This window comes from Mirounga leonina, unplaced genomic scaffold (assembly GCF_011800145.1).
Source record: "Mirounga leonina isolate KUSES-001 unplaced genomic scaffold, KU_Mleo_1.0 Mir_54, whole genome shotgun sequence".
Classification (NCBI taxonomy): domain Eukaryota; kingdom Metazoa; phylum Chordata; class Mammalia; order Carnivora; family Phocidae; genus Mirounga; species Mirounga leonina.
The window spans coordinates 8,686,875-8,705,489 of record NW_023270812.1 but is presented as its reverse complement, the minus strand read 5'-3'; the positions used below and the strand labels follow the sequence as shown (position 1 = coordinate 8,705,489).

The 18,615-nt window shown below is 37.1% G+C and overlaps 1 protein-coding gene across 3 annotated transcripts in view; it reads left to right on the top strand.

Moving 5' to 3' along the window:
* PDE10A (phosphodiesterase 10A) overlaps nucleotides 1-18,615 on the top strand; it is a 294,100-nt gene that overhangs the window by 204,967 nt on the left and 70,518 nt on the right. For all 3 annotated transcript variants that reach the window (XM_034991990.1, XM_034991988.1, XM_034991989.1), the window contains 6 exons: nucleotides 104-224; nucleotides 1,246-1,295; nucleotides 13,192-13,332; nucleotides 15,567-15,722; nucleotides 17,377-17,427; nucleotides 18,488-18,546. In XM_034991990.1, the coding sequence (XP_034847881.1) occupies nucleotides 104-224; nucleotides 1,246-1,295; nucleotides 13,192-13,332; nucleotides 15,567-15,722; nucleotides 17,377-17,427; nucleotides 18,488-18,546 (578 nt within the window). The remainder of the gene's footprint in view (nucleotides 1-103; nucleotides 225-1,245; nucleotides 1,296-13,191; nucleotides 13,333-15,566; nucleotides 15,723-17,376; nucleotides 17,428-18,487; nucleotides 18,547-18,615) is intronic.

Here is an 18,615-nt window from a genome sequence, read left to right as displayed (position 1 = left end):
TTCTTTCTTTCTTTCTTTCTTTCTTTCTTTCTTTCTTTCTTTCTTTCTTTCTTTCTTTTCTTTTCTTTTCTTTCTTCTTTCTTTTCTTTCTTTTTATTAAAAGTACCAAGACACGAATATGCAGGGAGTTGTGTATGAACTAAACAGCTACATAGAACAACGGTTGGATACAGGAGGAGACAACCAGCTACTGCTCTATGAATTGAGTAGCATCATTAAAATAGGTAAGAAATGTTTTGTATTCCTCCTGGTAGAAAATTTGAACCGAAGTTTCTTTTATTCCATTGCAGAAAATGGAGAAAGTTAATATACTTACTACAAGGCAAGTGCAAGTCATTTATTTACTTCTATTCTTGGGCTAAATTTGAAATGAAAATATTTTATTATGAAACTACCAGATTGAGTCAACCTAAAAATTCCTAAATTATCTAATCCCAAAAAAGTATCTGCCAGATATAAATGGAATATACTATGATTTCTAAATAAAACCTAGTTTTCTTTGGAAAGTATAGTTTTATTGAATTAAATCACATCTTTATGAAGGAAATCATTAATTTTTAAGGAACAAAAACCATTTTAAATTTATTTAGGGAGATGACATATTTATATACTGTTATTGCCATTTTACTGATGAGGAAGCTGTGGTAAAAACAGGCTGAATATTTTACCCGCAGCCACATGAGTAAAAAAGGAGTGAAGCAGGGGTCTACATTCAGGCAATCCTCTGATAATAGTATCTGTTATCTGCTATGATGATTGCCTTCAGATGGCCCTGAAGCGGTTTTAGGAAAGTTTAAATCATGTTCTCTTCAGTGATGATATGTGGAGATATATATATATATCTCATCCTTTTTGGTTGATGCTAATATTGATTATTCATTATTATGAATATCACATCTGGTATTTTTCATACTTTAAAAATTAAATACAGTTCTTAAAAAATATTTCCAATAATTGTGATACTTAAAAGTTTCACAAAGATACTATTACATAGTGCATCGGCTGCTATATGCATTTGAGGATGTCACATCTTAAAATTTCAATAGCTGACGAATAATGAATGAAAATGCTCTAATTATATGATTGAGTAAACCATAAATTAATCTGCTTAGTTGACTGCATGACCATTAATTATGTTAACAGTCCTTTCACAAAGACTCCTATCTGAGGTCTCACCTTAAAGAGTTCATACGTGGTCTATTCTTCCATTGAGATTAGTTTCTTCCCTTTTTATTACTTTGGCAGCCACAAAAGCTGATGGATTTGCACTGTATTTCCTTGGAGAGTGCAATAATGTAAGTATCTAAATTTAGATTTTGGTGCTCTAGATAAGAAAATGTCATAAGCTTTTTTAAAAAGATACACTGGGTTTCAAACAACTTAACAGATGCGTGGGTATTAGGTACTTGAAACTCATTTTGTGCTCTGTTTCCATATACAGTTATTGCCAGCTGAAAGGTTTAGCAGCGTGGCAACATTTGGGCATAAAATCTTGTAATTTATTTATTGTTTTAGTTTCGGTTTGTGGTATCCTGTCTCAGGAATGGCATTCCCAGACTTACTGTTTAGAACAGAAGCTGTTTCAGCGCTGTGGGCTGGGGCATCGTGGACAGTGTATGGCCTGGCAACACACAGTCTGCAGGAGGTAAAATGAGAACAAAAGTTTAGCATTTTTTATGTGATGTGTTTAGATTTCTTTAAGGCAACTCCAGCAGTGCTGGGACGGAGTTACTAAGTGGGGGTCCCCGAACTGTGGTGGCCATCACTCACACTGTCCATGGCCTGAGGCTTCTCGGGTGTACGTGCTCCAGTGTTCTGTGCAGTAGGCGTTTCTGGTTTAACTCACTCGAAGCACAGCCCACCGTCAAATGCAATGTGTAGAAAGGACTTTCAAAAGTACTTCAAGATGTTCAGCTACTGGCATTTGATTTTTGTTATGATATTAAAACCACATACATAACATTTTAGAATAATATTCTGAGCCAATAAGAATTATATTTGTAGTTAAAATATACAGAGATCATTTATAAATATATTTGGAAAATTTTTACTATGTATTTCTTATGTGTTAGGCATTGTTATTTGATATTTGGAATGTATTTTTTAATATAATACTTGTATTCATGAGTAATCAAAATGTGTGCTATTTATATTCTATAAAATGTTAATAGGAATAGAGATGCAAGTATTCTGAGATGTTTGATAGTACCCCGGAATAATACAGTAGTGCAAAGGATGAACAGTAGTTGCACAAAAGTATTTCTTGGCTGATTTACTGAACCCGTAATTGATCCTCTTCGTTTCTGCAGCCCTTCCATTTCCCCTTGCATAGTAAAAATTTATGTTACAGGATTAAAAGCTCTTTAAGGCAAAGACCTTTTCTTGATCATCTTCTCATTCACCCAGCGTCTCTCCTAGTGCCTTCCATGTACAGAACAAGAGTGTTTATTAAATTGAATTATTCAGATATCACTACTACTTCTAAAAACTTTAAATGATATTTCAGGCTAATGGCTAAGCTACTAAAATAACAGATCTCATTCTTTCCTGTTCATTCTAAAAATTTATTTCTAAAATTTTGCCTTTTAGAAAACTATTAACATAATTTGCAATTATATTTAAAATGTGCTGGTGTGTATGTTAGCTCAGGGTGATCATGAGAGTGCACATCTCCTCCTTAGGACGCCTCTGGGATCTGCAGACAACTCACAGGGCTTGCTTGGTCTTGGCAGCTGAGTATATACCACATGACCCTTTCCCTTCAATCCCAGCTGTTTGTGACCCAAACTCAGACCGATCCAATTCTTTGCTGAAGCCTGGATCCTGGACTCAGCATTTCTAGCTGTTTACATGAAAAGGAGTGAACCCTGGAACTGAGACAGCCCCATGGGATGACCCTCTTCTGCTCTGTGTGAAAGAAAATGGGGGGAAGTGGTTTGCAGAGGTCAGGAAAGGCAGGCAACAAGAGGCCAGGGGTCTGCAGGGTGTGCGAGCCTCAGGAAGTGCTTGACTTTTAGAGCCTGGATTTAGATTCCCAAATCCCATATTCTTAGTCATTTGGCTGTTTTGTTTTTTGTTTTTTTGTTTGTTTGTTTGTTTTTTGCTTTATTTTTGCAAGCTTGTTTATACGTTGACCTTCGTGAAGTAGGTTCCTGGAATATGTGATTTAGAAGAAGCTTTTGTGTCCACAATATCTAAATTGTATTCTATGTATATCAGTTCTAATTCTTTCACTTTTGTAACTTAATTGAGGGGATGACACTGTATCCCTGCCAGGCTTTAGTCGGCTCTTTATTCTTTATACTCCTGACGTCAGTTGATTTCACTCTGCCTGTCTCTTTCTGGGGTCACTCTTCCTTGGTCTTGCCTGGCTCAACAGCATTGTCCCTGGGGACAGCAGAGTACCTCGCAAAGATTGTAGCCTCTTCTGACCTTCCGAAGTCCATCTCACTCTCTTGTGTGTTAGTATCATGCACTGCTCCAGAGAATTGAGCTGAATCTGTAATTATGTATTTATCCGTGATTTGTGTTTATCTGGCTTTCTCACTAGAATGTAGTCTCCATGAAGGCAGAGACCTTGTCTTGCTGGGAGGATACTTTTAGGGGATAATTACTGCGTTTTGTTCACCACATTTTTCCTTGTATGTGTTCCGCACAGGCAGCTACGCCTTTAATATTTCCCGGCCCTGGGGATTTCTGTGGGTAGCAAGAAGACCTTGCCAAAAGTCTTAAGTTCACTGAAGTGTGTGTTTCTTTCTTTCTTTCTTCCTTTCCTTTCCTTTTTTTTTTTTTTAAAGTAGGCTCCGCACCCAATGTGGAGCCCAACGTGGGCCTTGAATTCACGACCCTGGGTTCAAGACCTGAGCTGATCAAGAGTCAGACACTTAATGGACTGAGCCATCCAGGCACCCCTGAAGTGTTTCTTTAGATGTATCTACATAATTACCACTTTGTTTGCTCTTCATTTTTCTTGCATCTCAAGTCTTCCATTTGGAGTCACTTTTCTGTCCTGTAGAATTTCCCTTAGTGAGAGTGTGCTGATGGGAAACTCTCAGTTTTTGTCTATCTGAGTATGTCTTTATGTCTTCACTTCCTTGAAATATATCTTTGCTGGATAGAGTTCACATTAACAAAAATGATCTCTCTGTATATTGACTTGAACATAGTTACTTTGGGTTCTTTTTTTATTTTTCTCAGTTCTTCAGTATAGTTTTTTATTCCCTGGATTTTTTTTTAAGTTTATCTTTTATTTCTTGGGAGATAACTCTAGATAACATTAACTATACCTCTTAATATTGTTTTATATTCTTTCTGAATTTACATTTCTTGGCTTTTGTTTCATCCATCTCTCACGGATGGTGGCTTATTTGCTCATGTGTTTTATTTTCTTTTATGTTTTAACTGTGAATCATATTCTTCCTTGGGCCTTTTTAAATGGCTGTTCTTAAGAAGGACTGTGTTTAAGTTCCTTTCCTGGAGACAGGATATGTATTTGTTTTTGCCAGTCACCTAAGGCACTACTAATCCAGGACTATTTTAAATTATCTCATGAGATTTTTTTCAGACTACAAAGTAGTATGCATGCAAGCCTCACACTCATGTGATACACAGTTATGATTTCTCAGAAGAGATTTTTGTTTTCCCTTTAGCAGTAAATTCAAGATAATCTGGGGTACTAGTAATCTCCTTGCAGCTGTAAGTGCATTTACCCTTCCAGCTAAAATGAGGCTTTAGCCCTTTGCGGGTCCTGGCTCCTTGTAGGGGTTCTCCTGTTTGCCCCGGTGATTTCCTGAGGGGAGGTCAGTACATCTAGGCTTTGTTGCTCTCAAGAACAATCCAGCTCAGGATTTGCTTGCCTTAAAGGTTCCTTTATTGACTTCTTTTTAGATTTCTGTGGATTCCATCCATTCTTCTCAGTACAGCAATGCATTAGAAAGGATTGTAAAATGTACTTTATCCAGCCTTTAAAAAAATTTTAAAATTGTTCTTCTCAGAAGTATCATATTATCTGATCTGACCTATTGCTTGAACAGATGTTGACGTACTTCTAAAATGTAAGCTAACTGTATTAAATAAAATAAAGCTTTTTTTTTTTTTTTTAATCTTTGCCCGGGTGAGCAGATACATGTGTATTTTCTTAATACAAGGTGGCATATTACAGATATTTATAAATCTTTTTTTTAAAAAATTGCCTCAGGATTTTGAATCAATTATAAAACCTTAAATAACTCACACTTATAACAAAATGTATATGATTTCGTGAAAAAATTATAAAATGTAACCCAAATAGACTGAGATAAAATTTTTAGTCTATATCAAAAATACCAAGGATTAAGATAGAGATGGGAGGAATTATAAAATTCTTATACTTATAAAAGTATTAATTTCTTTTTTCATAAATAAGAATCAGTGGAAATAAATCTCCAAAATTGATGCATTGAGAAACAGAATTTAAATAATATTTAAATATATCAAAAGTTCCTCTAGTAGAATTAAAAACCCACGTCAGTATTGTCAGAGAGGAAAACATTTAAAGAAAACATGGCAAGTTAAGGAAAAGATAGAAAACAAACTAAGTGGTATTAAAACACTAAAAATAAAACATAAAATAGATTGTGAAACTCCTTACAAAAATATGTCACAACAAAATTGTAAGTAGAATGGGCCCAGCTATTGGAAGAAAAAAAGTCTTAAATTAGATTTAAAAACCCCACAACTGTCTTATATTTTATAGAGGCACATATAAACAAAGGACTCAGGAGTGGTTGAAAATAAAAAGGTAATTTTAGGGGCGCCTGGGTGGCTCAGTCGGTTAAGCTTCTGCCTTTGGCTCGGGTCATGATCCCCGGGGTCCTGGGATCAAGCCCATTGTCGGGCTCCCTGCTCAGCGGGGAGCCTGCTTCTCCCTCTGCCCTTCCTCACCCCCTGCTTGTGTTTTCTCTCTCTCTCAAATAAATAAATAACACTTTAAAAAAATAAAAATAAAATAAGAAGGTAATTTTAGATGGAGCAAACCTATTCCAGAAAAATGAAAACAAAAGGAGAGCGAGTGGCACAGGATCAATGATGAAGTTGAGTTTGGGGAATAAAAGCATTAAATTGGAACAGGAGGTCACTTGGGATTTGTGAAGGGTTTAGTCTGCAGTGAAGGCAGAGCTGTTATGAAGTTTACACTGTAAATATTTGATGCATCAAAATTTTTAAAGCAAAACACACCAAAACCCCCCCAAAAAAGAACAGAAGAATACAATAGTAAAAATACTCTATATTATTTTAAGATTTACCAACATGGGTTTCCCTTTCTTCTTTGGGTTAGACCCTACTTTGATGCATTTAACCCCCATGTAAGAATTCAGATCCCCATAATGTCTAAAAACAAGGAAATTATCATAAATAAAAACGTGTACTGTGACTCTTTGGGGAAAAAATACAGTTATTGGAGAGTATAATATTTACAAAAATGAATTGTAGTATTGCTAAAGCTCTGGGCAAAGTTGTTTGCAGTGGAAAATCCACATCCTCAAAGTATTAAACATCTTGTATACATTTTTGAGGGGTTAATAAATAAGAGACAAAAGAATATTAATTCATTAATTCAGCACATTCTTACCAGGTACGACTGCATGGTAGTGTTCCAAGTACTAGAGACGCGGTAGTAAATTAAAATCTCTGTCTTCTTGGGATTTGCCAATTTAACCTATGGACTTAGAAAAACAAAACCATATAAACAAGAGAATTTAAAGACTGTACAGGAATAGGGGTTACCTGGGTGGTGCAGTCAATTGAGTGTCCGACTTTTGGCTCAGACTGTGATCTCAGGGTCGTGAGATTGAGACCCGTGTCTGCTTGAGGATTCTCTCTCTCCCTCTGCCCCTCCACCCTCCTCTCCTCCATCCCCTCTCTCTCACATAAATAAATACATCTTTAAAAAAAACTATACAGATATAAGCTGTTTGCTAACCTAATTAATAAAAAAGAGAAAACACAATTGTTTATGTTTAATAATTTAGAAGATACAACAATAGAATGAAAATGATAAATTATGAGAGGATGCTTGCACTAATAAATATGGACATCTAGACAAAATGGACAGTTTTTGAGGAAAATATAAATTGTCCCATTTAATGCAAATGATGATAGAAAACCTAATAGGACCAGTAAATGGAAGAAACGAAAAACAGTATTAAAATAAAGCTTTTCTAAAAGCCACTAGGACATATATTCCAGATGGTTTTTTTAGTATAAACCTTGTTCAGGCTGTTTGCTACCCCTGGGAACAGTGATGAACCAGAATAGGTTCCCTCATTATACCTTCCCTGTGCTTTTCTTGTTCACGTTCCACTGGGACAGTCCTTCAGGAAAGAGAATTCTTGTGCTATACACATTGTTTCAGAGCTTGGAAGAAGGACAGCTTCCCAAAAAATCGTGATTCTGGAGTTGGCCCATGTGAGTTCCAGTTCACCACTTTGTGACTTTGACAATCTGTTTAAAACTTTCTAAATTAAGTTTAACTTCCATTGGTTAAGTGTTATGTCATGATTGTTATTCATTCAGCAAACCACTTAAAATACCTGCTGTGTACCAAAAATCTATGCTAAATTGCTGAGCATACAAAGATTATAAAAAACAAAACAAACCACCATTCCTGTCATCAAAGAATGTACAACCAGTAGAGGAAATGGAGAAATCCACAGTTAATTATAACATAGGGTCTTGAGTGCAAACAGAGAGGAAGCCAAGGTGTTCTGGGATACTGAATTTGATGGGGGTGCTGGGGTGGATCACATTACAAGCAACTCAGATGATTAGCTCTGTTGAAGCAGGGCTTGGAAGACCTCTCACTTAGTAGGTAAAAAGGGGAAATAAAGGGCTTTCTTAGGCAGAAGCAGCAGTCTGTGAGAAATCTGGAGTTAGGAGAGGAAGTAGTGTATTTGTATGTCCTGACCCTTAGCAGAGACTGACATATGATGTGTATAAGTTACTCTTGAAATATTTGTTAGAAAATAACTTTTTTTTTTTTTTTTTGGTTAATTAAACTTTTACTGTTTTTACAGGTTTTCTCTTTCATACCCGGTCTTTTACTCTGATGCATAACATACTTTATAATATTATTACAGTTTTTCTTGTGTTATCTATAAGAGTTGTTTGTAAAAGCTGAAAACCTTTCGAACTCATAAATTTTTTAATTCATAAAGTAAGTTCATAGATAGCTTTTCATATATTGGTATTAAAACCAGTTTATAGCAAGGATCTTAAAGTAATTGCATGACTTTCTTCAACTGCACAATGAACTTCAATAGGTTAATTTTAAGAATCATGCAGAGTTAGTTCTCTCTTTATTTTTTTATTTTTTATTTTTTTTAAAGATTTTATTTATTTATTTGAGAGAGAGAGAATGAGAGACAGAGAGCATGAGAGGGAGGAAGGTCAGAGGGAGAAGCAGACTCCCTGCCGAGCAGGGAGCCCGATGCGGGACTCGATCCCGGGACTCCAGGATCATGACCTGAGCCGAAGGCAGTCACTTAACCAACTGAGCCACCCAGGCGCCCTAGTTCTCTCTTTAAAGTTCCAGGTGAACGTGGGGGCCAGTTGCTCCTGGCCATCTGCATAGATCTAAATTCATTTACTGTCCACTGCCATCTAGTGTCTTGTGAGAAAAATAACTCAATGGTAAGCCTAAATAATACACTTTTAAAATATTTCTAAAATTTAACTGGTTGTCAGTTGAAACCTTAACATATAAAAACTAAAGTTTCATGAATAAAGTGGTCTTTGAATTGTGTATGGGAAGGAAAATGAGAATGATGTCTATCACCTGATGTATCTATTTAATTGATGTCAATGAACCAGATTTTCCCATTTCATCAAAAAAATCATGATTTTTTTTTCCAATAAATTGTGATAGTCTTTTCTATTGTTCATTTTCCACCAAATCTATTTCTCCTAATTTGCTTTTTTATAATTTGAATGCTTTTTTATGTTCATTTGAGCCCACCTACTGGTCATGACTGTTACCAATCTTGCCTACTTTCAATTACCTAACCTTAAAAATAAGTATTAAAAATTGCTGTTATTCCAGAAATATTGGCTAGTTCATAATGGGTTTCTTTGAAAAATTGAAGAAGCTAATTTGTCCCCTCCCACCACATGGCCAGTCTCTCTGATGGTCCTGGGAGGTGGAGGACTAACAGTCAGCCCCGGGGAGAGCCCGTGGAGGGAAGAAAGACCAACAGCAGGATTTGTCAAGTTTTATGTTCTGAATGCAGGTGATTTCTTCTCTGGAAAGAGTAGAGGTGGTTGAGGTTTGAAACTTTGGACCTTTTCCTTGTTTTTAGTTGTTTTTATCTCTAGCCCCTAAAATATGTTTGTGCTAATAAAAGTTTTCATAGATGATACAGTGTTAGAGCAGGAATTAATTTTAGAGACTCGGCTCAACATTGCATTTTATACATATATGTTTTAAGTACATGTAGTCTTAATACATTCTAAAATACTGTGTAGTGATGTTTGATAAAAAGCAGTTTCCATTCACCCTCCTATAAAATAGAATATTTTTTATCTTAATAATCTGAACATCCCAGTCAAACCCTTGTCAAAAATCATAATGATTTTTTTTAAATAAAGTTACTCTGATGAATCACTGAACTCTACCTCGGAAACTAATAATACACTATATGTTAATTAATTGAATTTAAATTTAAAAAATAAAAATAAAGTTACTATTTCCTTTGTAAGTTTCCCAAGAACTTACACCCATTATTGGTTAATTCAGTAATGCAGCCCCTTTCCCAATGAAAGATGCAAAGTATATCTTATCAAATAAACTGTGATTACCTTGAAACGTTAAGAACTGAAGCAAGACTTGCCTTGTCAGGTCACATAATGTACGACAAGTTTATAGTCATTCAAGCAGTGTGGTGGCCGATCAACCGACTGGTATGGAATTGAGAATTCAGAAACAGACCCAAGTATTCTCGGAGACCGAGTATGTGGTGAAGGTAGTAGCTTAACCACTGAGGAGTGACTGTTCAGTACACAGCTGTCCATTTGATTATTTCTGGAGAGTAAATAAAGGTAGGCTTAATGAATCTTCCCCATCCCTTGAGTACATGTAAAATTCAGCCTCTAATTTAGAGGTTTGTTAGATTTTTTCCACCTGCAGTAATAGCTGCCAATTAGTGCATTCAACTGCAAAGATGATGAACAACATAAAGAACTATTGTTCAGTTATTACTGAACACGGAATTCAAACCAGTGGTTGATCTTCAATCAGAAATGGATGTTATGAAGTGAACCTTTGCACAGGAAATTGTATGGAGTAAAACACAGAAACAAAAAAGAATGGGAAAGCACTAATGCAGAGGGGAGAAGGTGAAACACGTCAGAAAGAGGTGTCAGTCCTAGGTCAGTCCTCATTTTCCCTCCCCACCTGAGCATTTGGCCTTCATTTGACGATTTATTCAGTACTGTTAGCACTCATCTAGCTCTCATTTGGAAACACTTCTATTTGATAAATATGAACAAAAATCATAAGGTAGTTGGTAAAACAAAGGTAGAGTTTCCACGGCAAAGAATTATTTAATTTTTTGGTAACTATTTATTATCCACAAGTTTTTCAGATTCAATCAAGTAGTTGAAAGATTCCCAAACCTTTCATTGTCAGCAAGCCTAGTATATAGAATAGCTTTCCATACACCCTTGGTGCAGTATTTGCTTATCTGTTTCTCGTGCCTCATATAGAAATCCTACATAGAGGGAATAAATATTTTATAATATTACATAAATGACCTCCTAATAATATAGGATTATATAAGCTATTCTTTCATTATTGATTTTTGAAGGTTAATTATAACTTGTAGATATTAAATCTAGCCTTAAAGGGCATATAGCAAAGTCATCCAAAAAAGATGTCTGTTGTAGATCTTCAAACAACAAACAAAGCCAAAGACTATTTAAAAAAAAAAAATCTGGGGCACCTGGGTGGCTCAGTCTGTTAAGCATCTGCCTTCGGTTCAGATTGTGATCCCAGGGTCCTGGGATCAAGCTCCGCATCGGGCTCCCTGCTCAGCGCGGAGTCTGATTCTCCCTCTGCTTGCTGCTCCCCCTGCTTGTGCGCTCTCTCTCTGTCAAATAAATAAAATCTTAAAAAAAAAAAAAAAAAAAAAAATCCAAAGCTACTGCTGGGAGCTTGCTCCAGAGTTTACCTTCTGTCACAGTCCAAGGAAGTTCTGTAGGAGTGAGGCAAACCCCTCAGTTCCGTCCAAGTTCATTTCCTGCATTCTCTCTTTGGTAAAGAGAACGTTGCTCAGCATCCATCTTGTGATTAACTTTCTCATAGTTTGAGAAAAACATTATCAGTTTCGATTTTTCTTCAAGCTAAATATACCACATCCTTTACAATTTTTTCTTGCAATCATCCCTTCTTCCTGTTCTTGAATAATTCTTCTACTCTTCTCTCAATCTTAGAGTGGCACACTGACTTTTACTGTGGCAGTGATAGTTACTAAATCTAATCAAAGTCCTAACTTCATCTGCGCCATATGCATATTGGTGTGTCATGGAACCTCAGTAACTTTAAAACTGGTGACATGAATTCTAGCCTCTTTAAAAATAATAAGGTGGAATTGTCATTTGCTATCTTATATGTAGTTAAATTTTTAAAATCATTTTAAAGCATAATAAACATTTTTAACTTAATCTCTTACAAAGAGTCATTTAAAATGTATTTCTCACAGGCATTGATAGTACTTAATTACAAATGCTATGTAAGCACAGTGCTAACTGATACAGATATATGTGTGAATAAAATATTTTGAACTTAGCTTCTAATCTGTAAGTAATCATTTATTTAAAGCAGCTGGGGGGGGTGCATCTATGCTCTGCTTCCCTCCCTCCGCCCGCCCCACTCCCAGTTGATTGAAGGAGCTTGTTTATAGGCTTTACTCTCGTGTGATAGTAAGATTTTATAGGAAGAAGGGGTTCTCTGACATTACAGAGCTTGAAAACCGTGTATCTAATAAGTGTATGATTATATCGATCTCAATGTCTTCAACTAGAATTTGCTTCATATTAGCAAGTATTAGTAGGAACATGTGTAGCTTAAGAGGATTATCTAATCTTACTGCTTCAGATGTCTTCAGACTTTAACTTACAGCAGTCCAATTTAAGATAAAAGTAAAATGCTGGGAGAATTTACCTGAACTTTAGTACTTTTTGAAGTGAGTAGATAATCATAATACAGTTATGCCAAAATATTGCCCCCAACTCTAGGTGATTTGTTTTGATTAGCAATTCTTACTTAGTCGAAATTTATTTAAAATACTGGATTTAGGGCGCCTGGGTGGCTCAGTTGGTTAAGCGACTGCCTTCAGCTCAGGTCATGATCCCAGGGTCCTGGGATCGAGTCCCGCATCGGGCTCCCTGCTCTGCGGGGAGCCTGCTTCTCCCTCTTCCACTCCCCGTGCTTGTGTTCCCTCTCTCGCTGTGTCTCTCTCTGTCAAATAAATAAATAAAATCTTTAAAAAAAAAAAATACTGGATTTAGTCAAAATAACTGATCATATTTTTAAAAAACACTTATCTTAAAATAGTTTCAGGAGTTTACCTTCCCACCTAATCATTTGAAAGGGAAAGATGCACCCAGATTTGTCCAAAATATTTTGGATTTTTGCTATTACTAAGCAATACATTTGCTTAGTAATAGCAAGTATTAGTAGGAACATGTGTAGCTTAAGAGGATTATCTAATCTTAAAAACATTTTTAAAGAAAATGAAAAATACAACCAAATCAGTTTGACTTGTAGTCCCTGATCCTGTCTCCAGATCTGTCAGTCCATTATCTAGGGGAGGTTGGGCCTGATGTCTGTTTCTTGACAATACCTCGACCCCAAGGACAACTTTTCTTTTTCCATTTTATTGTTTCCTATATATCAAAATAGGAGGCTATTTTAAGAGTTTTTCTTCTGCGAGGCATTCATTGGAGTCCTATATCTAGCCTGCATTTTGTGTCCTATCGGGAATACGAGAAAGAATTCCACCTCACATACCCCAGTTTGATCAAGGCACTTTTCATCATCTTCTGTCTCTCTTTGTTGGCTCACAGATTCCTCATGACCGATAAGTAATATCTAGGAGTCTTTCTGTGGTGCCAAGTACAGGGAGGTCTATAAAACATGTTCTTTCTCCTTGCTAGAGTCTGTGCGTGTTCACTCCACCTGGAATCAAGGAAGGAAAACCCCGGCTCATCCCTGCTGGGCCCATTGCCCAGGGCACCACCATTTCTGCCTATGTGGCCAAGTCCAGAAAAACGTTGCTAGTGGAAGACATCCTTGGGGTAAATGACCTTTTACTCTGTGACATTTGTAACCTGAAGTATTTATTTCATAAAGATGACATATCATTTTGATGTTATGACTCAAGCCATTTTATAAAAGCATTAGAGCAAGATACAGATCAATAAATGAATCTGTATGTAAACTAAAATTTGTCCTCACAGAATCATACCTTATATACCCACTGAGAGCTAGATTTGAAGAGTTCTTATTTAAGCACCTACCAGTACAGTTAAGCATAAAATGCATGTTTATATTTAGGTAAACTAAGTGATCACTGTTCTGTGTGGTATATCCTGGCAAGACGGCCAGGAATGTGTTAGCTAATGCTGAGTACCATCCTGCCCCAAGTTGTAGTGTTGTCCTACAGCGGCCACCTGGGACTTCTCAGGAGTCCGTGCATTGGGCCATTCTGCTGATTGGGCTGTGTTCAGCTGGGCTTGTGCATCTGAGATCAACTGGCCCGTCACTTACCAGCTGGCTGGCCTCAGAGGGCCTCAGCTCTCTGTGTTTATCACTCCCCCACCTCCCTATGTAAAGTTAAGTTGGCCTGGAATGTTCTCATGATGGTGGAGAGGTTCCAGAGAATAAGTGAAACATGCAAGTGAGTTTTCAACCCTTGCTTTCATCAAATTTACTATCCTTGCATTAGCCAAAGTAAATGACATAAACAAGCCCAGATCAGTATTGGAAGATACTGATGAAGGACACGGGTGTGGGGAATGACAGTCTTCCACACTATATGTGAGTATTGTGATGAAATGTCACTACATGAGCTTAGACTTTAAAATTGACAAGTAGGCAAACGACTATAGAGGTGTAATGAAATTGCTCTGAAAAAGTGCTAAGTTGGAGTCATGAGATCTGGGTTTTAATTCTGGTTTTGCCACTAATTATCTGTATAGGTAGAGATACAGATAAAGAAAGTTGCTGAAAGACTAGATCTTCATTATAAAGATAATCAAGTGGGGCACTTGGGTGGCTCAGTCAGTTAAGCCTCTGACTCCTGGTTTCGGCTCAGACCATGATCTCAGGGTAATAAGATTGGGCCCCGCATCAGGCTCTATGCTCAGCCTGGAGTCTGCTTGAGATTCTCTCTCTCTCCCTTTCCCTCTGCCCCTGCCCCCCGCTTGTGTGCGCTTTCTCTCTCTAAAATAAATAAAATTTTATTTTTTTTAAAGATTCTATTTATTCATTTGAGACACAGATAGAGAGAGCACGAGCAGGGGGAGAGGCAGAGGGAGAGAGAGAAGCAGGCTCCCCGCTGAGCCAGGAGCCCGACCTGAGCTGAAGGCAGACGCTTAACTATCTGAGCCACGCAGGCACCCCTAAAATAAATAAAATTTAAAAAAAAGAATTATGTGACATGATAGGGATGCTAACTACCACTACAATGGCAATCATATTACAATATATAAATATATCAAATCAACAGTTTAAACTTTAACTTACATAATGTTGTATGTCAAATATTTTTAATTTTAAAGTGTTAAAAGTAGATACTATACAACTTGTCATTTGAAAGTGTTCTATTGTATATGCAGGCTTTCCAAAGATCTGTAAATTACAAACACATATTTGTACTGTTCTTGATTAATGAAAAGCTTCCTACAGACAGAAATTGAATAAATAGAATTGGTGCTTTGGTATCAATTCATTCAATTTCCCTGTATTCCTTTGAGTGATTTGCTGAGCTAGAAAGTTATTAAAGTCAAAGAACCAATTGCATTTTTCACACGTAATTGATAATTATTGGATGATTTGAATACTTAATGTGAGCTTTTGAGATTCAATCAGAATGACTATCATTAACATACACTTCTGTATTATTCTAACCTTAAAAATAGAAGAGAAACAATTTTTTATATTTACTTTCCTTCATGTGGTATTTACATAGCCTTGGAAGAGTTCCAGCACATAGAAGGTGATGTGTGTTAGCCACCATAATTACTTTTATTATTGCATGGAATGAATATGTATTCATTGATTAACTAAATTCTACTGCACAGGGATAAAGAAACACTAAAGCAGTATCTGTGAACAGATGCCATGCTGCTAAAGATAAGCATTTTCTTAAAGATAGTTTATAGTGTCCATTGTCATTTGGTTTTCCTTTGAAAAGGACTGCCTATGTTTTATTACATGTATTAGGCAATTTCTGGCAGAAATAAGAATCTCAACATAATGATTCCATTTCTTTCACTGAATTTATATCTTTTCTCCTTTGATTTTTCAGGATGAACGATTTCCAAGAGGTACTGGACTGGAGTCAGGGACTCGCATCCAGTCTGTTCTTTGTTTACCAATTGTCACTGCAATTGGTGACTTGATTGGTATCCTCGAGCTGTATCGGCACTGGGGCAAAGAAGCCTTCTGTATGAGTCATCAGGAGGTGAGGCTAGCCTGTTGAGGGCACTCATTAATATGGTTCAGTTAATAAATGAATGAATATTTAAAACCACAATTTGCTTAACATTACCGTTATTTTTGTTTTGTAATTATTTGGAGAGAAAACTGATTAAATTAGAAATATAGCAACTGATTTTAGTAAGAATCCTTTCTTTTTTCTTTTTTTTTTCTAAGATTTTATTTATTTGACAGAGAGACAGAGAGAGATCACAAGTAGGCAGACAGGCAGGCAGAGGGAGAGGGAGAAGCAGGCTCCCTGCTGAGCATGGAGCCCGATGCAGGGCTCGATCCCAGGACCCCAGGATCATGACCTGAGCTGAAGGCAGACGCTTAACCCAGGCGCCACCAAGAACCCTTTCTAACAATAAAAAAAGAAGTATGCCATATTGTGAATCAAATAAAGTAGGAGGATGACTTTAGAGAGTTCTCACATTCTGATTATCTATGTTTTCTTAAAAATGTCCTCTTCCTTGGGGCGCCTGGATGGCTCAGTCGTTGGGCGTCTGCCTTCGGCTCAGGTCATGATCCCAGAGTCCTGGGATGGAGCCCTGCGTCGGGCTCTCTGCTCAGCGGAGAGCCTGCTTTTCCCTCTTCCACTCCCCCTGCTTGTGTTCCCTCTCTCGCTGTGTCTCTCCCTGTCAAATAAATAAATAAAATCTTAAAAAAAAAAAAAAAAGTCCTCCTCCTAGAGGATATCCTGAACAAAGATTCCAGCATCACATTTGGAAACAATGAGCTCTATGCACTATTCCCTGAATCAGAATTGGCTCATTGACCCTAAAGCCAGATACTGCAGTGATCTGTCACTCCCAGTACACAGAGGCCCACATCCCTGCCTGTACTCCTATCCTGCTCCCTCCCTCCAGCCACACGGGGTCCTTGAGCAAGGCTGACCGGCTCCTGCTCAGAGCCTCTGCATCTGCTCTCCCTCTGCTTGGATTGTGCGTGTCCTCCTTGTCCCCACCCCAGCCACCTCCTTCAGGAGTGTCCTCGCATGTCGCCATGTCAGGGAGGAGGCCTTTCCTGAACACTGCACATATCTCCATGTCGTGCCTCTGATTCTCTGTAGCCCCTCGTCACCAGCTAAGACCCTGTGCACTTCCCTTATCCTCTTTCTCGTCTTTCTCTCTCCCACAGTCCACTGTAAGCTGTTCTGGTGGGTGGTGGTGGTGCCAGGTTTCCAGCACCTAGAGTACTGCCTGGTACCCAGGAAGCACCCAGTGAATGTTTGGGAAGTGAATGAATAATAAAAGAAGTAGAATAGCTAGTAACTGAGAACTTGTCAGCAAAATTTTAGAAATATTCTTCATTGCAAAGTGGGGGTTGAGGCCATTTTAATAGTATTTTTGTTAAACTGAGAAATAATTATTTTATGTGAAAATCATTGGATGATAGCTCTCTCAAGCAATTCATCTTGCTTTTTATCCAAAGTTAAGAGGAACGAGAACATTAAACTCATTTATAAAGGGGCGGGAAATGTAAACGAGAAATCTTGTACCTATTTGATTCTCTATGTTTGGCAAAATATTCAAATACTCAGTGGCCTCAGAAAATTCTTCATATACATGCGTGCTAGAGTCCTTTGTTAGGATGTCTGCATGTGACTAATCAAAATGCGTTTCATCCTCTTTTTTCAGGTTGCAACAGCAAATCTCGCCTGGGCTTCAGTAGCAATACATCAGGTGCAGGTGTGCCTTTGGGGTGTTTTTACAGGGGCTCCCTGAGAGAAGAGTCGTTTAAAGTGCAGTCACCGGGGGACGGGGTGGGGCTTAATAAGGGACTCTAATGTGTTATTTTTGGATATTAGGTATTTTGTTATTTCTGAAATTTTGTGTCTATTCACTTATATTTACTTGTTCCCTGCCTTAAATATCTTGTAATTATTTTTATATATTTATATGTAATTATAAATTATTTATGCCGTAAATGGTGTATGTTCTATTATGGTTTTGTTTTCCACTGAAAGCAAAGGAGTGGTCTCTTCTGGCAGTAGCATTGATATTATATTTTTATGACTCCATTTCCTAAATTAAAACATCCTTTAAACTAAATGGTATATGAAAACTTTCATCTCAAATTTAAAATAGCTGGTTCTCTTGAAAATATGATCTAATTTAAAAGATCACAAACTTTATCGAGTTTCCTGGCAACTGGACTTCGAGGTTCATGGACACAGGAGCTTTGTACCCTCCACTTCTTTTCACTGTTGTTTTGTTTTTTAAATCCGTTTCAGCACACTCACGGTTTGTGAGGGGAGGAGATAAAGTGCGTAGTTACAGGATAATAGTATGAGGAGCAAGGACCTTTCAGATCCGACCATAGCAAGTATAAATGGAATATGTGCCCAAGTGGGTGGTGGGCACATACACCACCACCCACCAAGTGTCATTTTTTAAAGTGGAAAGAAGTTTTAAAGAGCAACTCTGGAGGTAGACTCCCTGGATCTGAATGCTGGTTCCATCACTTAGTAATTCCAGAGTGGGAGCATGGTTCTGAACTTCTTTATGCTTCAATTATAAAAGTAAACCCCAAATCTATAGTGTTTTGTGATGATTAAATGAGACAGTAACGCTAAAGCGCATAGAACAGAGCTTAACACATTTAAACATTTGATAAATATGACTTCTTACTAATAATATTACTGCTTTATAAGTCTTTTAAAATAAAAAAAGTAAATAGTATTCAGGAATTGTTATTTTAAATAAGCAGAAATCTCTTATGATTAATAGCCATTATTTTCTATGGTAGGTATGCAGAGGCCTTGCTAAACAGACTGAATTGAATGACTTCCTACTTGATGTATCAAAGTAAGTGTTCATTTCTAGAGTTGAGGTAGGTCTTCTTGATCAGTGGTTTAAGTTAAGTGCAGGCTCGGA